At 33.7% G+C, this 20,911-nt stretch overlaps 1 protein-coding gene across 1 annotated transcript in view; it reads left to right on the top strand.

Annotated features, from left to right (window-relative positions):
- The first annotated feature begins 642 nt into the window (after positions 1-642).
- KIF18A (kinesin family member 18A) overlaps positions 643-20,911 on the top strand; it is a 94,155-nt gene continuing 73,886 nt past the window's right edge. The window contains exons 1-8 of the mRNA XM_037838504.1: positions 643-1,008; positions 3,027-3,184; positions 6,741-6,845; positions 7,158-7,268; positions 15,102-15,299; positions 17,378-17,554; positions 19,144-19,218; positions 19,442-19,557. Coding sequence (XP_037694432.1) covers positions 681-1,008; positions 3,027-3,184; positions 6,741-6,845; positions 7,158-7,268; positions 15,102-15,299; positions 17,378-17,554; positions 19,144-19,218; positions 19,442-19,557 — 1,268 coding nt within the window. The 5' untranslated portion in view covers positions 643-680. The remainder of the gene's footprint in view (positions 1,009-3,026; positions 3,185-6,740; positions 6,846-7,157; positions 7,269-15,101; positions 15,300-17,377; positions 17,555-19,143; positions 19,219-19,441; positions 19,558-20,911) is intronic.

Here is a 20,911-nt window from a genome sequence, read left to right on the forward strand (position 1 = left end):
CTGGCATTGATGCACATTCCTTAAATATGCATATCATAGGGCAGAGACTAAGATTTGTATTCAGACACTAAGATCTCTGAATATACTCAAGGGTGTATACCATCTCAATCACCTTCAGACCTAGGCTAGCTAATTGATGAGTCCTTGGAACTATTTTTAACCCTGTGGGTCTCTGAGACACAGGTAGAGACCAGGGATGGATGTATCACTTTCCACTGCTAAGCAGCTTGCAGCCAAGATGGCTTTTACTAAAAATAGTTCACCAAGCCAAGTCTCTCTCTTCATTACCTTGATATGATTCTTAGGGATCCTTTCCTGTGCCTTGCCAGGACCCAAACTAAAATAGTGCTGGAGCCCTTATGAAAATCAAAGCTGGATTTTCAGGTAGCTTACTATGATTATATATGATACAGCTATGGTTTGAATTTAAACCATAGTCTAGGATTTGATTTTAAGGTTTCAGATAATGAGATTTATCAAGATTTTGTATTTGAGAGCCTATCTGTACTCCCAGTAACATTTACCAGGTAAGTGAAACAGAGTTAATTTAAAAAAAAAAAAAAATGATTTCTATGTGCCAGTCACTCTGCATACAAGTAGAATTAATACTATAACTCTTATTTTCCTTTTTAATTTCAGAGAAATATTTCATGTAAACAAAAGAATCAAGATAATCAACAATGTCTGTCACTGAGGAAGACGACTTTTGTTACCATATGAAAGTAGTTGTTCGAGTTCGTCCTGAAAACACAAAAGAAAAGGCAACTGGGTTCCATAAAGTGGTCCATATTGTGGATAAACATATCCTAGTTTTTGATCCCAAACAAGAAGAAGTCAGTTTTTTCCATGGCAAGAAAACTACAAATAAAGATTTTACAAAGAGACAAAATAAGGATCTTAAGTTTGTATTTGATGCTGTTTTTGATGAAAATTCAACTCAGTTGGAAGTTTTTGAACACACTACTAAGCCAATTCTTCATAGTTTTTTGAATGGATACAATTGTACAGGTAATTGTTTCAGTTTGGGTTTTAATTTTTCCATCTGATTTCAGTTTTGCATTGAAAAGGACATCCCTTCTAAAAATAATCAATTTTCAGGTGTCTGTTTGCTAAAAATTCTTGCTGAAGTAATTCAATAGACTTTAACTGTAAATATAGACATTCTTTGAAATTTAGTCATCATATATAACTTACTTGTGAAATTTTCTCTTCCAGGGTCTTGATGACCCTTATAGATAGTCAGGTAATATTATATATTATTAAAATTCACAATTAATAAATAGATTCCTACCTTTTCCCATTTTATTTCACATACTTTCACTTTCCTATTTTTAACCATGTGGTTCTTACAGTTGGTATCAGATTTCTCACAATTTGTATTCATAAATTTTCTTACAGCTTCCTTATAAAATATCTATCCCTGTGGAATAGGCATTTGGCAGTTTCTTTACAATACCATAATTGCTATCAAAAAGGCCATGTAGATTGCCTGGAAAGAGTGATATCCAAAAATGGCCAGTTAATTAAATGCTTACATTACAAGGCACTTAGCACTATTAATGTCTCATTTTTTGTAATTCTCACTATTTATGACAATTTTTCCTCTAAGACATCGCCTCCCTCCCCCCCAAGCAGGTTTCACAGTCTTTCACTGACTCATTTTTATTACAGAAAACTTATCCTCTTGGTCAAGCAAGAACAGAATATGGTTATTGATTGGAACTGTACTATTTTCCTCTTTCATGAAACTTCATATTGTCTCTAGACATTTTTCGAATTTTTCTTAACTCCAAAAGAACTACAAAACTGATACTGAATCTTTGGTTTCTTCTTGGCTTTACTTTTATATTCTTACCCAACTGTCTTAAGACATTTTAATGTACTGGCATACATAAAACAGAACAAAGTGAAACATATATCAGTTGAATTCATTCTCCTGTAAAGTATTTTTGTAGTTAGCAGAAGGATTTAATTACTGAAAATATTAACCACCAGTAATAGCACAAGGACTTATTGCCTTAACTGAATATTTTATTGGATGTTTATCATATGTATCAGAAAGTGGATATTTTATACATTTGAAGAAACACATGACTTTTATATTTTTCTATATAGAATCTTGAGAACAAAGTAATTTGCCTAAAACTAGAATTTAAAAATGAATTTTACAGCTATCTTCTACCTAGAATTCATTTATTCAACAGACTTGTATTGAGTACCTATTTTGTGCCAAGTGATTGCTAGGTGCTAAAGATATATGGTCTCTGCCTTTGTGGGGCTCACAGTTAGAAATACAGTGTGATACATGCTGAAATAGATGAATGTGCAGCATCTAATGAGTTTCGAATGAGAGAGTGGATATTTCTACCTAGACAGTCAGGGAAAGCACAGAAAAATGGCATTTGTGCTGACTATTTAGGAACAAGTAGAACTTTTCCAGCTGGATTAAGCTGGGGGACTCTCTAGGGAAAACAGAATGGAATAGGAAGGGGACAGGTCATGTGGGGAACTTCAAGTAATCAAATATACCTGGATCATCCTAATGAAGATCTAAGACTGGGGAGATAACCAAGGAACCCTCTCTTAGAGTGCCTTATAATATTTTAAGGTACGGAATTTGGACTTTTTCTTATAGCACCGTGGAGCAGTTAAGAAGTTTTAACATAGATTTCTTTTTCATAAAGATAACTCTCTACAAGTTTCAAAAGATGGGTTAGAGAAAATTGAGGCTAAAGGTAGGAAGACTAATAACTGATTGATTAAAATTTATAAGATTGCTATGAAAGTGATGTCTTCTAGGTATGAAGGGTAGTAAGGGTTGAGTGGATGAAGATATTATTAATCAAGATAGAGAATATATAGTAGTAAGTATTGATTTGTGCTAAAATTCTCAGATTTTAAGGATAAGACCATACATTAATTTTACATCTATTGGGGTATACAGATGGAGGTATCCACTAGACAGTGGATAGAGTAATGTTATATGTCTTAACAAAGAACTTTGATCTCTTTTTATAAAAACTCAGTACTTGCATATGGTGCCACTGGAGCTGGGAAGACCCACACAATGCTAGGATCAGCTGCTGAACCTGGAGTAATGTATCTAACAATGTTAGACCTTTACAAATCCATGGATGAGATTAAAGAAGAAAAAGTATGTAGTATTGCCGTTTCTTATTTGGAGGTAAGTGGGCAGTATTCATTACTTAATCAATAGTATTGCTATATCTTTAAGAAGCACGTAAGCCATTCCAGTGAGTTTATTATACAGGAATTTTCTCATGAGTACATAAAATCATTAAAAGTCCTGGTTTAGATTATGCATCTTACTCTTCTGTAAAGGTTTTTATTTTGGCATAATTTCAGACTTACAGAAAACTTGTAAGAATAGTACAAAGAACTTCCAGATACACTTCACATAGATTCCCCATATGTTAACATTTTACTACATTTGCTCTCTTTCTCCCTGTATGTGTGTGTATTGTATATGTGTGTGTGTGTGTGTATATATATATATATATATTTGTTTTTTTTTTTTCCTCTTTTTCCCTCTGGACTGTTTAAGAATTAGTTGGGAACTTGTAAAAACAAGAAATTCTCTTAACTGCTGTATAATTATTAAAATCCAGAAATTAACAATACAATACTATACTATCTATAGACCTTAATGAGATTTTGCTAATTATTCTAATACCACCCTTAATTGAAAAAGAATATCCAAGAACATGAATTGCATTCCCTTGTCATGTCTCTTTAGTCTCCTTTAATCTGAAATGTTTTTGTGTCTCTATATTCTATGACACTGTCATTTTGTAGAATGCTCCTCCGTTTGAGTTTGTCATGATTCAGTTCAGATTATGCATTGGAGGAATACAGCAAAAGTGTTGCTGAATTTTTTTTTTTTTTCAATTTTATTGAGATATATTCATATAACATACAATCCTTCAAAGTGTACAATCAGTTGTTCATAGTTGTGCATTGATCACCACAATCAATCTTTGAACATTTTCATTACTCCAAAAAATAAAATAAAAATTAGAATAAAAAAGAATATCCAAAATATTCCATTCCCCTCCTCCCCATTGTTCATTTACTTCTTTTCCACACTCAGTTTTTTTTTTAATTTATCAAAAAATTAAAAAAACAAACAATAAAAAAAACATTTCAAACAAAGCCAAAACAAAAGAACAAGAAAAAACAAATAACCTAAAATAACTACATTTCTGTGAACTTGTTCCTACCATTTCCCCCAGAAATTAACAAACCATAGTCATTCCTGAGCATTCCCAGAACGTTAAGTTTACCCTCCATAACTTATCTGTTCTTATTAGATTATCGTTCCCCCTTCACGGTTTGCTCTCTATCGCTAGGTCCCCTACATTCTACAATATAAACCATTTATTTTACATTTTTCATAGTGTTCACATTAGTGGTAACATACAGTATTTCTCTTTTTGTGCCTGGCTTATTTCACTCAGCATTATGTCTTCAAGGTTCATCCATGTTGAATTATTCTTATTGCATGATTTTAGGAGGCCCATGCTATTGATTAGTCCCATTACTGGTGATGTTAACTCTGTTCAATTTGATTGCACTGGTGTCTGAAAAGTTTCTCCACTGTAAAGATACTTTTTTAATCCATTGTAATAAAGTGCCTTGTGAGGAGAAAATGCAAGTATCCTGTTACTCCTCAAACTTTCATCTGCTAGATTTAGTATCCATTGATGATTCTTACCTGAATCAATTATTATTATGATGTTAGGTGATAGTGATTTTTAAATTCCATAATTTCTTCTACATTTACTCGTTGGCTTTGTACTGTACAAAAGAGCTTTTCTCTTTCCTTTATAATATCAGTGTGGACTCATGGATTCTTGTTTTATTCAAAATGTTAAAATCCCTTGCTGTAATTATTTATTTGTATGCTCAACTTGTGCCACATATGGCCAGTTGATTCTCTTACATGCTGCCTTCAGTGTGCTTTTGACATACTCCCGTCATTCTTTGAGACTTTCTACCTTGCTAAAATAACTGATATTTCACAAATCATAACTAAGTGGCAGGCCCTCTAACTTTGTGTTTAGGTAATCACAGTTTCAGAAACCATTGCGGAGATGTAAAACAATAATTTCACTGCCTTTTCCTTTCTAGTAATAGAAAATAAATATCTAGTAGTCACAGCTATCTTAATTACATCTTGTAGTTTGTCCTTTCTGAAAGGGTTTCTTCATATTCCAAAGATGGATTAAGAGCCTATACATTGCTAGGAATTTTTTTTTCAGTCTGTAGAATTTGAAGATAAAAGAGAATTTAAGTAGTTAAAAAGAATTGTTCTTAACTCAGGTGGGAAAAGAGTATAGCAACATCCATCATTTCCTCCTTATGCCATTTTATAATGGGAGGAATTTTGAATATATCTGCTTTCATTTCATTAGTGGTAAGACAATTTCTAATCTGATAGTTTTTGCACTAAGGCAGTGCACCCGAATTGCCTATAAAGGTTTTTTTTAAAATAGACATGCCTATATATCACCCCCTAGATATTTAAATTTAATAAGTCTGGAGTGTGGCCTAGGTGTCTGTGTTTTTTAAAGGCTCCCAGGTGATTCTGATGTAAAGACTGGCTTGAGAATAACTGTTCTAATTGTATGTTTGGCATGGTTGAAGCAGTGAGAGGAAGCAATAGAAAAGTGTGGCTGCTTATCAGAAAAATAACTAAGAAGTTTTCTCTCCTTGTTACCATTTTACTGCTTTCAAGAATTTATTACATTTAAAAATGTTTATTAATTGTAGAGAATTGTAGCTGCAATCAGTTATCACTGTGGGCTCATTATTAGGACATGGAGTTAATTTACACAAAATAGTTTTTTAAAGATAATTTTTATGTTTTTTAAATTTTGTTGGTATAAATGTCATTTGATTGTCAAGTAATAAACATTGTACCTTTAATAGCTTCATAAAATCAAGTTGATAGTACTGTTCCTGTGAATTATTTACAGAAGTTACAAAAAAAATGCCCAAGTTATAAAATGCAGATGTGCATTGTATGTCATGCAATAGAGTTAGGGGGCCAAGAAGATCCTGGCTCCAATTCCTATTGTACTATTACCTTTGTGACAAGGGATGAGTCACTTAACTTCTTAGGGCCTTGTTCCCTTCTTGTTCAAATGAGAGATCCCTATATGGAATTTATCACTAAAAGTTCTATGTTAATGTAATAAATAAAATAAATACTATCCATTCTTGAGTATGGGTTTTATTTAGCTTTTAAGCTCTAAAATTTAAAAAGTTTGGACTGCTTGGGCATCATAAAATAATAAATGTCTTCTCCAGTAAGAACCATTCCACCTCCTTAAAACCTGCATTTCAGTCTACTAGAATTTCCCAAGACCATGTGTCCTCTGTATTTCCAGGAAATAAGAAAAGCAATTCCAGCTATCTTATTTATTTGTTTTATCATAATCAGTGTCAGGAACTAGGGGATAGGGGTATAATGATTCCAGCTTTAAGTTTCAGTTTCCAACCTAGGTAATCAGATGCTTCTTTTTCCTGGGATGGTAGAAAATTAATGACAACATAATTTGTCATTGTGAGATGTATAAAAATGAGCTGCTGCTTGTCTTTAACATACAAATTCTAATGTAACTTTAAATCAGCAGTGTGCATGCATGTGTGAGTGTGTGTGTGTATTTTCACAATTGTTTTGACATCAGTGCTAAAGCAGTTCTTTTTATTTTGAGGTATATAATGAACAGATCCGTGACCTCTTGGTAAATTCAAGGCCACTTGCTGTCCGGGAAGATGCCCAAAGAGGAGTTATCGTTCAGGGGTTGACTTTACACCAGGTATATAATATATAAACTTGTTTGCCCTTGATTATTTTACCACTTTCCATCTTTTTTGAGAAAGAAGAAAACTAATAAAATGCAGAAATAAAATGATCAGGGTATATCTCTATTCTTATTTTGTTTTTTATTTGAAATATTTGAGTGAGTTTTTCTTTCAAAAAATTCATTTGAACAGTTAGTATTTTATGGATTGAATTTATTTTCTTCTATTTTATTTTATGATTAAAATTCTTCTTGCTTATTGAAAGTTTATTGAAAAACTGATTTTGCTGATTTGTACATTTTTTTTCCTACTGAACTTCTAACTAGCCCAAATCCTCAGAGGAAATTTTACAATTATTGGATAATGGAAATAAAAATAGGACTCAGCATCCCACTGATGTGAATGCTACATCTTCTCGTTCTCATGCTGTTTTCCAGGTAACAGGCCACTAAACTATTATTCTTAAAATTGAATTTAAAATAGATAGAGCCAAATTCATGAATGGAATTTTCATATATGAGGAAAAAAAAGTCTCTTCATCTCTGGATTTCTTAATTGCTCAGTACTTCCTTTACAGCTTTGAGAAATTCTTTCACCAAGAATATTTAGAATTCAGATGACATAAATTAGAAATGTAAATTTTCCCCTTTGTGAAAATATAGGATGGCAAAATAGTAGCGTTAGAGGTTTTTACTTCCTTAAGTTGGCAAAAATATTTAATCTTATATTCAGAGCAAGATTTCACTTTATAAATCTAGATTTACAAAACCATTAAGTTCAAGAAATACTGATCCACTTTTTAAAAGATTTAACCAACACATCATGTGAGTAGTTGCTTCTCTTAAAAGCAGTATGATTCAGTTGATATAGTACTTTTTAAGTAAGTTACTTCCAGCCAGTGCTAAAGCATAGGTTAGTAGCTATTATTTCTTGTAATTTGTACTCCTGTTAATATCCAAATGATTGTAAAGCCTCAGTCTGGATTATGCTGTCTAGAACTCATATTAGAATAAGCAAATTTTTGTAGTTGGAAGAATTCAAGCCATTCAGAAAGTCTCCAGTCTGCACTTTGATTAATCTTTCCTATTCTTACGCTGGTTCTTCTATTAAAACATCTATCAGTAGTCTAAGAGAAAAGTTTATCTATGAAACTGATTTTCCTGACGTGTTTTAAATCCTGCTGTTCTAATTTTGCTAATGCTGCTGGAATGCAAAACACCAGAGATGGATTGGCTTTTATAAAAGGGGGTTTATTTGTTTACACAGTTACAGTTGTAAGGCCATAAAGTGTCCAACGTAACACATCAGCAATTGGATACCTTCACTGGAGGATGGCCAATGGTGTCCGGAAAACCTCTGTTAGCTGAGAAGGCACGTGGCTGGCATCTGCTCCAAAGTTCTGGTTTCAAAATGGCTTTCTCCCAGGACATTCTTCTCTAGTCTGCAGTTCCTCAAAAATATCACTCTTAGTTGCACTCGGGATATTTGTCCTCTCAGCTTCTCCGGAGCAAGAGTCTGCTTTCAACAGCCATCTTCAAACTGTCTCTCATCTGCAGCTCCTGTGCTTTCTTCAAAGTGTCCCTCTTGGCTGTAGCCCCTCTTTAAAACGTCACTCACAGCTGCAGCTGCACTGAGTTGCCTCTGCCCATCAGCTTGTTTATATGGCTCCACTGATCAAGGCCCACCCTGAATGGGTGCAGCCATGCCTCCATGGAAATATCTCATCAGAGTTATCACCTACAGTTGGGTGGGGTACATTTCCATGCAAATCTAATCAGCACCAAAACATCTGCCCCACAAGACTACATCAAAGAATATGGCTTTTTCTGGGGGACATTATACATACAAACCAGCACACGTGCTTTACAGGAAAATTTAACAAAAGCGCTATATAACGGAGTAAGACCTTACCTTCCTCATCTAAGTTTGCCACCTAATTTATTTCAATTAAACTGCTGAAAGTAGTTTCAAATAGTTGAAAAAAGTATGTTTTAATGAACAGTTGAATAGGACAGATGTACTTTACTACATTGTCATTTTGTATATAATATTTTCTTAATTATGATGATATTCAATAATTGGGGAACTGGAAAAAAACTCACTATTCAATTTGAATCAATACTCAAATTCAACTTTCCTTTGGGAACAATCCTCAGAGACATGCAAAGCATTCTGACCACTGCCTTTGGTTTTCATAGGACCTGTACCCTACCAACACCTTTGATAATTCCATGTACTGGTTCAAGGAGTAACAGAATATAAATTACAGTTTTTGAGATTTTTTTTTTTTTAAGAGAACTTATAGGTTACAGAAAAATCATGTAGAAAATACAAAGTTACCATGTACCAACCCTATTATTAACACCTTGTATTGTGTAATACATTTGTTAGAGTTCATGAAAGGACAATTTTATAATTCTAATATTACCTGTAGTCCATGGTTTAAATTAGCAATCACCGCTTATATTATATAGTCTTATATTTTGTTTTGTTTTAAATTTTTATTCCAGTAATATATATACAACCTAAAATTTCTCCTTTTAACTACTCTCAAATATGTAATTACTGTTAATTACGTTCACAATATTTGCTACCATCACCACTATCCATTATTAAAACTTTTTTGTCAACTCAAATAGAAACTCTGTACAATTTAAGCCTTAAATATGTAATTACTGTTAATTACGTTCACAATATTTGCTACCATCACCACTGTCCATTATTAAAACTTTTTCATCAACTCAAATAGAAACTCTGTACAATTTAAGCCTTAACTCCCTGTTCCCTACCACCACCCCAGTCTCTGGTAACATGTTCTAGTTTTTGACTATGAATTTGCTTATTCTAGTTATTTCATAGGATGCAATGTTTCTCCTTTTGTGTCTGGCTTATTTCACTCACCATAATGTCTCCAAGGTTCATCCGTTTTTTGCATGTTTCAGAACTTCATTCTTTTTAGAGCTGAATAATATTCTATTGTGTGTGTTCTGGTTTGCTAGAGCTGCCGTTATGCAAAATACCAGAAATGGATTCATTTTTTAAAGGGGATTTATTAGGTTACAAATCTACAGTTCTAAGGCCATAAAAGTGTCCAAACTAAGGCATCAACAGAGGATACCTTCATTGAAGGATGGCCAGTGGCATTGGCAACACCTCTGTCAGCTGTGAAGGCACGTGGCTGGTTTCTGCTGGTCCTTTGCTCTTGGGTTGCATTTCAAGATGGCTTTCTCCAAAGTGTCTCTCGGCTTCTGTCTCTCTTAGGTTCTCTCAGCTCTCTGCTTGGTTCTCCCGGGGCATTTCTGTCTATCTGGGAGTCTTCTCTTAGCTTCTCCAGGGTAAGCTCTGGGCTTCATCTCTTAGCTTAGTATCTCCAAACAGCTTTCTGTCTGCATCTCAAAGTGTCTCCAAGGGTCTGGGTCTGTGTCAGCTCTTAGCTTCTCCCAGGAGCAAACTCTGGATTACATATTTTAGCTTCTCTCCAAAATGTCTCTCTCAGCTTCTCTGAGCTCCTTCTCTCCCTGAGCTCTCTTAAAGGACTCCAGTAAACTAATCAAGACCCACCCTGAATGGGTGGGGTCACACCTCCATGGAAATAATTTAATCAAAGGTCTCACCCACAGTTGGGTGGGTCACATCTCCTTGGAAACATTCAGTCAATAGATTCCACCCATAATAAGTATGCATCTACAAGACTGGATTAAAAAATCATGGCCTTTCCTGGGGTACATAACAGTTTCAAACGGACACTGTGTATATACCACATTTTGTTTATCCATTCATCAGTTGAATAGCTCTTGGGTTGCTTCCATCCATTGTCAGTAATGAATAATGCCAATATGAACATGAGTGTGGAAATAACTGTTCAAGTCCCTGATTTCAATTCTTTCGGGATATACCTAGAAGTGATATTTCTGAGTCATATAGTAATTCTAAACTTACTGAGGAATCACCAAAATATCTTCCACAGTGACTGGCACTTTACATTCCCATCAATAATGAACAAGTGTTCCTATTTCTTTACATCTTCTCCACATTCTTGTAATATTCTATTGCTGTAATAGCCATTCTAGTGGGTGTGATATGGTATGTCGTGGTTTTCATTTGCATTTCTGAAGTACAAATGCTGTTGAGCATCTTTTCATGTGCTGTTTGGCCATTTGTATATCTTTGGAGAAATGTCTCTTCAAGTCTTTTGACTGTTTTTAAATTGGATTGTTTGTCTTTTCATTATTAACTTGAAGGATTTATTTATGTATTATGAATATTAAATCTTTACCATATATGTGGTTTCCAAATATTTTCTCCCATTGTGTAGGTCATGTTACTTTACTGAAAAAGTCCTTTGATGCACCAAAGTTTTTAATTTTTATGGGGTCCTATTTATTTATTTTGTCTTTTGTAGCTTATGCTTTGGGTGTAAAGTCTATGAAACCATTAAGTTAACTTGTGTATAAGGTGTGATATAGGGTTCCTCTTTCATTCTCTGTGTATGGTTTTCCCAGCATCATTTGTTGAAGAGACTAGTCTTTCCCCATTGATTGGACTTGGCACCCTTGTCTGAAATCAGGTGGCTGTAAATGTGTGAGGATTTATTTTTAAACTCTCAATTTGATTCCAAATCATCTATATGTCTGTTTATACCTGTACCATGCTGTTTCGATCACTGGTTTTGTAATAAATTTTAAGATTAGGAAGTGTAAGTTCTCTAATTAGTTTTTCTTTTTCAAGATGACTTTGGCTATTCACGACCCCTTACCTTTCCGTATAAATTTAATGACTGGATTTTCAATTTCTGCAAAAAGCTGTTGGAATTTTGATTAGGATTGTGTTAAATCTGTAAATCACTTTGGGTAGAACTGACGTCTTAACAGTATATAACCTTCTAATCCATGAACATGGATTGTCCTTCCATTTAATTAGGTCTTCTTTGATATATTTTAGCAATGTTTTGTAGTTTTCTGCATACAAGTCTGTTACATCCTTGGTTAGATTTACTCCTAGATACTTGATTTTTTTAAATTGCTCTTGTAAATGGATTTTTTTTCTTGAATTCCTCTTCATAATTGTTCATGACTAGTCTGTAGAAACACTATACTACCAATTTTTACATGTTGATCTTGCACAAACACACACACACACACACACCCATTATGCTAAATTTGTTTATTAGCTCTATTAGCTCTGTTTTAGATATTACAGGATTTTCTAAATATAGGGTATGTCATCTGCAGATAGAGAGAATTTTACTTTTTCCTTTCCAGTTTGGATGCCTTTTCTTTCTTTTTCTTGCTTGCTCTAGCTAGAACTTCCTGAAGCAGTGGTGAGAGTGGGCATCCGTGTCCTCTTCCTGATCTTAGAGGGAGAGCTTTCAGTCTTTCACCATTGAGTGTGTTGTTAGCTGTGGGTTTTTCATATATGCCCTTTATAATTTTGAGGATGTTTCCTTCTACTTTCAGTTTTCTAAATATTTTTATCAAGCAAGAATGCTGGATTTTGTCAAATTCCTTTTCTGAGTCAATTAAGACAAACATGTAGTTTTTTCCCTTTGTTCTGTTAATTGGTGTATTACATTAATTGATTTTCTTATGTTATACTGCCCTTGCATACCTGGGATAAATCCCACTTGCTCATGCTGTAATTATAGTTCTTCAATAAGCTGTTTGATTAGGGTTGCTAGTATTTTGTTGAGAAATTTTGCATCTATATTCATAAGTGATATTGTTCTGTAATTTTCTGTTCTTCTGGTATATTTATCTGGCTTTGGGATGAGGGTGATGTTAGCCTAATAGAATGAATTAGGGAGTGTTCCTCCTTGTTTTAGTTTGCTAAGCTGCTCAAAGCAGATACCATGAAATGCATTGGCTTTAACTGCGGGAATGTATTAGCTTACACACTTAGAGTTTTGAAGCCATGAAAATGTCCATATCAAGGCATTATCAAGACTATGCTTCCTTCCTGAAGACTGGCTGCCAATGATCCTGGACTCCTGTAACATAGCAAGGCACATGCCGGTATCTGCTGGTCTCTCCCTCTCTTGCTTGTTTCCTTGCTTTCACCTTCTTGCTTCCTTAGCTGCTTCTCTCTTTGTCTGAATTTCATTCTCTTTTAAAGGACTGCAGTAAGAGGATCAAGACCCACCCTGGGCCATCATGCCTTAACTGAAGGAAGCTTATCAAAAGATCTCCTTACAGTGGGTCCACACCTACAAGAATGAGTTAGCTTTAAGAACATGATTTTGAGTTATAGAAATATTAGTGTCGATTTTGTTGATCTTTCACAGAACCAACTTTTGGTTTTGTTGATTGTCTATTATTTTTTAATTCTCTATGTCATTTAATTCTGCTCTCATCTTTGTTATTTCCTTCCTCTGCTCACGTTGGATTTAGTTTATCTAGATCCTCCAGTTGTGGGATTAGGACTCTGATTTGAAATCTTCCTTCTTTCTAAATAGCATTTAGGGCTATAAATTTCCCTCTAGCACTGCCTTTGCTGCCTCCCATAAGTTTTGCTGTGATGTTTTCAATTTCATTCACCTCAAATATTTCCTAATTTCCCTTGTATTTCTTCTTTGACCCTTTGGTTGTTTAAGAGTATGCTGTTTAATTTCCACATATTTGTGAGTTTTCCAGTTCCCACTTTCCTACTAATTTCTAGCTTCATTCCAAGGTGGTCAGAAAATAAATATTGCATGATTTCAATATTTTTTAATTTATTGTGACTTGCTTTGTGTCCTGACCTGTGGTCTATCCTGGAGAATGATCCGTGTGCACTAGAAATAGTCTAGATGTTCTATCCATTACTGAAAGTGGTGTTTTGAAGTTGCCTACTGTTAATGTAGAACTGCCTATTCTTACTTCAAATCTGTCAGTATTTGCTTCATGTATTTTGGGGCTCTACTGTTATGTGCATATATATTTATAATTGTTATGTCTTCTTATTGAATTGACCTCTTCATCAGTATATAATGACCTTCTTCGTCCTTCAAGAGTTTTTGACTCAAAGTCTGTTTTGCCTGATATTAGTAGAGCTACCCCAAATCTCTTGGTTATTGCTTGCACTGTATCCTTTTTTCCCATCCTTTCATTTTAACCCATTTATAGTTTATAGGAGTTCGAGTGAACACCCTCTCTACTTCCTTTGAAATCTTCCCCCACCCCCTCCTGGATGCTCTCTTGAGTGACTTAATACAGGTAGTCCTTTTCACCAGGCTGCTTTGACTTGTTTTCTCCCTGTGTCCCATTTATCTATAAGCCCCTTCTCTGCCTTCAGGACAGACTCTGGCTGGGGAGCCAGAGACGGGTTCCCTAGCTCAGTCTCTCACACGTTCACCTGATAGATTGTCACTGACATATATGCATCCTAGTATGTACACAGGGGCTAATGTGCTCCCTCTGGAACAGGATCAGAGACCCAAAATGGGAGCAAGAGTTGGCTTCACCCTATGTTTCAGAGCGGGTGAGGAGAGGCCAGCAAAGGCACTAGGAGTTTCTTGAATTGCTTGTGAAGCTGTTTTCTTGATTCAGTACTTGCCCAGTTAATGCAGCCCTGTAACTATTTTCCACAGTTCTGAGGAAGGTTAATGTCTTGAAGATTTATCTTCTGCTTCCCTCAGAGCCAGCCCCTACCCATCTGATGTAGCTGATCAAAAGTTAGTTCTGCAATCAGATAACTCACCCCTGGAATATTGAAGACAGGGTCTTATGTCCCACCCTGGCACCAACAAGCTGTGCCAGCCTATTACTCCTGTTTATCCCTGGATGCTGCACAGTGTTCCACTAGGCTCTGGAGTTTCAAAATTGTTGATGCAGACAGTTTCTGCCAGTTCAGGAACCGAGCTGTTTTGATGGTGGAACTGATTGCTGGAGATTCCTACTCCGCCACCTTCCTACAGACAAATGGCAGTTTTGAACTTCTGTCAGGTCAAGAGTTATTTTCCCTTTGCTGTTCAGAAAGGAAGTCTTTTCATTCTCATGTTTTACTCAACTTTGCTAAATGCTTTTGGTGTTCTTGGATATCAGTTGGATAATATCGTATTCAGCTTGTTTTTGTTTATATATTTGTTTTTTCTTTATTAGAGCAGTTATGAGTTTACAAGAACAATCATGCATAAAATATAGGATTCCCATATACTAGGGTGCTATATGGAATCCAGTTTGTTTTTAAAATGAAAGTGTTTTTATTTTTACTCTATTAAGTATAATGTATACATTTCCTTTTTAATTTTCTTAAATCTTATCCCCATTTTACCTGTTTCCTGAAAATTCAAAAAGATTTATTTACGACAACAAGACAAAACAGCAAGCATCAATCAAAATGTCCGTATTGCCAAGATGTCACTCATTGACCTTGCAGGGTCTGAGCGTGCCAGTGCTACCAGTGCTAAAGGGGCCCGGTTTTTAGAAGGCACAAATATTAATCGATCACTTTTAGCACTTGGGAATGTCATCAATGCTTTAGCAGATACAAAGGTAGGTATTATGTATTTATTTATTTAAATATTTTATTATAAACATATATAATTCCCAGAAAGATGCAATTTAAAATAATTTTGATTTAAAAGTCAACTTTATTACAAATATATTTCAGGAGTATGTAAGTAATGTTTATGTAAAGATCAAACACCTCAGAGAGCCTTCTCAATCAAATACAGCTGTTGTGTGTGTGTGTGTGTTTTTTTTAATTTCTAGTTTTTTAATCAGAATTCATTGAATGAAAAATAATGAATGTTAGATCTATAATTAATATTTTATGGTACCTTTCTCGTCATTTATTTTGAACTTAATTTTTTTAAATTAACATTTAGTGATCACTATGCCATAGCAAGTATGATGACTGAATTAGCATGAAGACAAAAATATATTTTCAAAACTAAATTCTATTCTTGTCAGTATTTTATATACCCTAAAATTGGGTTAAATGTTAAAGAATGTTAATTTTTCTTAAAGAAAGGAGGAGTGGCTTAATATGCATCTTATAATATGTAATAAAATTACCTAACAGGATGATATTTACTATATGCTTTTGGGACATTTAAAATTGTTTTGCATCCATAATGTGCTAGAAATGCTTACTAGAATATAGCATCAAAACAATTTCCCTTTCTTACATTAAAATTTGACAATTTAATTCAAGTTCAAGCCAGTCACAAAGGCTTTAGGAGAATTACTGCTAAACTGCTCAAAATGTTACATTTTGAATTTGTATAAAGTGTATTAAAATGAGGATTTGGGAAGTCTTTGAAAAAAAAGTCAAATTACCAAAATCCTATGAACCTTGCAAAAACAAGATGCCTTTTATGCCATGTGTTAAAATCTCAAACAAGGATTCAACATAGTATGGAGACTGATTTTCCAAACTTAAGACATTTCATATGATTTTTGCCATACCTGATAATATTTCATTTTTTTAATAATTGATTCCTATTTTTAATTGTCTTTTTAAAAAATGCTTTCTATTACTACCACTATATTATATTATTACCACTGTAATAATAGAAAACCAATATTACTTTCCATAAATGGTAGACAACTATAAAGTAAGTACACTGAAAAAAAAAATGTTTTGCTAAATTCTGATCATATACTGTTGAAGGCTAGAGGGCTCTGAGTCTGAGACCAGCTTTCTGTTTCTTAAAACAGAAAGTAGAAGTGTTATAGAGCTACTAAAAACAATAGCATAATATGCTGCTTTATCTTTGAAGAAGCAGAAGACATTGAAGGAGAATTAAAAAGGAAACAACTTTATAAACTGTGAGTCAGTGATTGATGCATGCCTTATACATGTAAAATCATTTCGAGTAGCACCAGCAGGGCACTTTCCACACTGTTTGGGGAAGACTGCTATGGTGGAAAACACAGTACAAGTTGTGTTTTTTGGAAGATTTGTTTGTTACTTTAAAGTCAGAGCTGCATCTTTTAAGTAAAAGAAAACATAAGAAAATTAAGTTCTAAGAAAACTGTTCTGTGGTTTCAAGTGAAATGTCTGTAATAGTGTAATTATAATTTATTTTGTATCCATGTATGGTGCTTATTTAATGAGAGAAGTTGCTCTATGCTGTGCAGAATTCTTATTATTCCTTTAGTATATTTGTATAAGGCATATGCATTTTTTTTCTTTTGTCTTTTAATTCCTTTCAGTAGATGAATGAAAAAAATTTTTAGATAATTTTTTAATATAGAATATTTTTTGATGTAAAGGAAGGTGTAAAGATAGTGTAGAAGTCCCCATATGCCTGGCATCCAATTTCCCCTATTATTAATATCTCACATTAGTATGGTATACTTATCACAACTTATGAAATAATATTAATTCATCATTATTATCTAAAGCCCATACTTAGTCAGATGAAGATGTAATTTTTAAACAGGATATTTGTTTTATCTATTCACTCAAGAGTCCTATAAAATCCATTATCATTTGAATTACCAGTTATAAATCTGGGCAAAGTTCTGCAGTGCTTAAATTCTTATAGTGAAGTGGTAACAGTTTGCATTTAAATGTGGAAAATGACATAAAAATTCTTTTTTTTTTTTTTTTGTTCTTTCAGAGGAAGAATCTACATATTCCTTACAGAAATAGTAAGCTTACTCGCTTGTTAAAGGATTCTCTTGGAGGAAACTGTCAAACCATAATGATAGCTGCTGTTAGTCCTTCCTCTGTTTTCTATGATGACACATACAACACTCTTAAGTATGCTAATCGTGCAAAGGACATTAAATCTTCTGTAAGTGTGTTTACTCTGCCTTTGTTGTCAGTATATTAGGTGCATATTATTTTAATAATTCTAACGAAATTATTAATTAAGGTTGCATTTCTACTAATGAGTTAGGAAATTGAGGGTTAGAAATGTCTTTGCTAACAATGCTAACTGAATATTAACTTGGATAGTTGAACCATTAAGCATCTTGCTTACATATACAATTATTATTATTTTGTGACGTAGGATATTTTAATGCTTTCCTTGCCAACCTTTTTCACATCATGGCACCTACTTGATGACTTGGTTTACATCCTGGAGTAATCAGTCAAGGCTTTGGATACCATAGACTTTACCTGAGCGATCAGTTTCTCAGAACACCTGTAACATGTTTTTAGCAGCCAAGGATAATATTCTGCTTTAGCCCATCACCAGCACTTTCTACTTGCGTATCCCTTGACATGTTAGTCGATCTCTCCAAGCTTCGTTACTTCGTCTATAATATAAGTATTAATTCTGCCTTGCAGAATATTTATAATGACCAAGTAAAATAACTTATAAATATGAGACGCAATACCTGGCACAAAGCAGGCGTTCAAGAAATTACTTCCTTTGGGGATTTTTTTTTTAATTGAAGTTTATAAAGTAAATAACCTTTTCTAAATAGTTTATTTCCACATTCATGATGTTGGTATAATCAACATATAATATATGATTAATGAAATATAATAATGATTAATGTAAGTGTTTTTGCCAAAGTGTGAGATACCTGAATATGTAAGTCAAAACATAATATATGTCTAAAATCACAGACTCTCATGGTTGGAAGAGACCTAGAAATAAACCCGTATGGTGACTCCTCTTCCTGCTTATACCTCTGTTGATCCTTTTATATGTCTGAAATGAGTAGATTATTGTCATCCTTAGAGCAATTTTTATATTTAATTGGGAAAGGTCATACTGTAGGGGTGTACAAAGCACATATTAAAAATGATTCCATTTTTAATATAATTATTGCACTAACCACTCAGGAAAGCACTTTTAGCTCTACTGTTCATTAAGAAAGCCAATGCTCGAAGACTTTGACATGTTTAGTTCCAAGTCAGTTAAGTGAGAAGTAAAAGGGCCTCTAAATCCAGTATTTGAACTTTTATATTTAATGTTCTCTCCACTGTTACATAGTTGCCAGAAAACCCATACTGTTATAGAAAGGTATATTTTACTAGTTTTTACCTAAAAATTGGTAAAACTCAGTAAGAACTAGTTGAACTTATGAATGGATTGAACATAACCTTACCTCTGAGTTTCTTAGAAGTCAAACCGAAAGAGAGTAATTTATATTATATTCTGAATGAATGCTTCTTAAATACTTAAAAGTACCTTTTCTCAAGTAGTAAAGCAATTTATCATTTCACTTACATTTTAACATATTCAGCATAGCCTCTTGTCAGATTTTAAACATGAGCATACTGATCAATATTGTCATGTGATATTAATTGTCACAAATTCTGAATTCATGGAAACCAGATTAATGAGAATTATTGCCATTTGGTCATGTATATAACTATTTGATTATTATCTCTGTATATGTAATCATAATTTCTTTCTCTCAACAGTTGAAGAGCAATGTTCTTAGCCTGGACAACCATATAACTCAATATGTGAAAATCTGTAATGAGCAGAAGAAAGAGGTATGTCTACTCCTTATATTGTTTATGCTAATTTCCCTCAGTTCCTCATTTATAGGACTTGGCAATCCTAATTATCTAAAAATTTAACATCTTTTCATATTATAATTGAAATCTTATTTACTGAGTCATTTTTCACAGGTAAAATTTGGCTGTGGTTTTAAAATGATGGTCATATATATGCAGACAATTTTTTTTTACTTAACGAGTGTTTTCTGTCTGTTAGATTTTAATGTTAAAAGAAAAACTAAAAGCCTATGAAGAAAAGAAAGCGCTTAATGATGATGAAAATAACAAAGCAAAGTTGATGATTTCAAATCCTCAGGAAAAGGAAATTGAAAGGTAAAAATGACATTAAGATCTCATTTTGAGAAATTTATAGTTTTAAAATTTAACTAGATAATTTAATGTTAATCATCACCATTTGTTGCATGTGTACCCTTATATATATTCCCAGCTGAGTTAAAGAAATCACTGATCATTCTTTGTATTACACACTTTGGAGATCAGATGATTTTAGTCATGATTATGCAGATACTGAAGAGAGCAGACTGTTCATATACTGAGGTCAAGCCAGTTACAGTCAGTTCTCATGTATGGTGCTTATGGTCTGTAAGTTGCCACAGACACTGAATAAACAGATATTGATCTTTTGGCTCTAGAGGAGATACAAGATTATCCTGTTCCTGTAAGCCTTTGATCCTAACATTTTTGTCAACGGATTAATGATTACCTTGCTCTATATGTCCTTCTGCTTAAGGACACCTTATTTGATATATATTGTTGATTTGTTAATATTGATCTTATGACCTACAGCACTATAACTCATGCTTGAACAAAGTTTATCTAACACATATTTTCTCTGTAAGGCACATAAAGCTTTCTTGCACTTAGGAATACTGGACAGCACTTCAGCACTACACTTGGACACCATTTTAAACTGCAGAATCACCAACAAAAAGCACAAAAATTCAAAACACATGGCATGAAATATACTGTGAAAAGTACACTTGGTTACAGTGTAAGAACTGAAACTGGAAGGCAGGGCTTCTCCTTGTTCAACCTCAGCTGGGAACATGTGCATTGTGTGACTGGAATTTTTTGCAGGCTGGTGCATGTTTGCATATGACCACAAAATTGCCACAAGTATTGATTTAGGGGTAACATGCATTTTAGTAAATAGGAGAATTTGAAAATATGGAATCTGCCACCGATGAGAAATTGCTATATGTCACTTATGAGGTTAGTTGAGTTTTAGTAGTGCTCATATTTTTCTTCTGTTAATATTATCATTATTTGTATAGCTCACATAAATCTAACTTACTCTTTATTGACTGTGTAATTTTAATAATCCACTTAATGATTTTAAATGTTTATTTGAATATATATCTCAGTATTATAAATTGTTATAGGATTTTTATATTTCCCACTTAGTGTCTTAGATAAATCAAAAAAGAGAGCAATTAATAATATTGTATTCAAAAATGCTTTTCCTCCAAAGAACTAAGACATTTTCCCAAATTGTTCCATTAGGACACTAGTTCAAGAGTTACAAATTCTTGAATCATTCTAAGAAGACAGGAAGGGATTCCTAGACTAAACCAATTTAGAAATTATTCCTTTCTGAAGCAATCTGCAGTTACATCAGCATATTAAGGGCTCTGAAGGGTCTGTAATAAAGGAATTGCTTCAACTT

The sequence above is a fragment of the Choloepus didactylus genome, chromosome 6 (genome assembly GCF_015220235.1).
Source record: "Choloepus didactylus isolate mChoDid1 chromosome 6, mChoDid1.pri, whole genome shotgun sequence".
Lineage (NCBI taxonomy): Eukaryota > Metazoa > Chordata > Mammalia > Pilosa > Megalonychidae > Choloepus > Choloepus didactylus.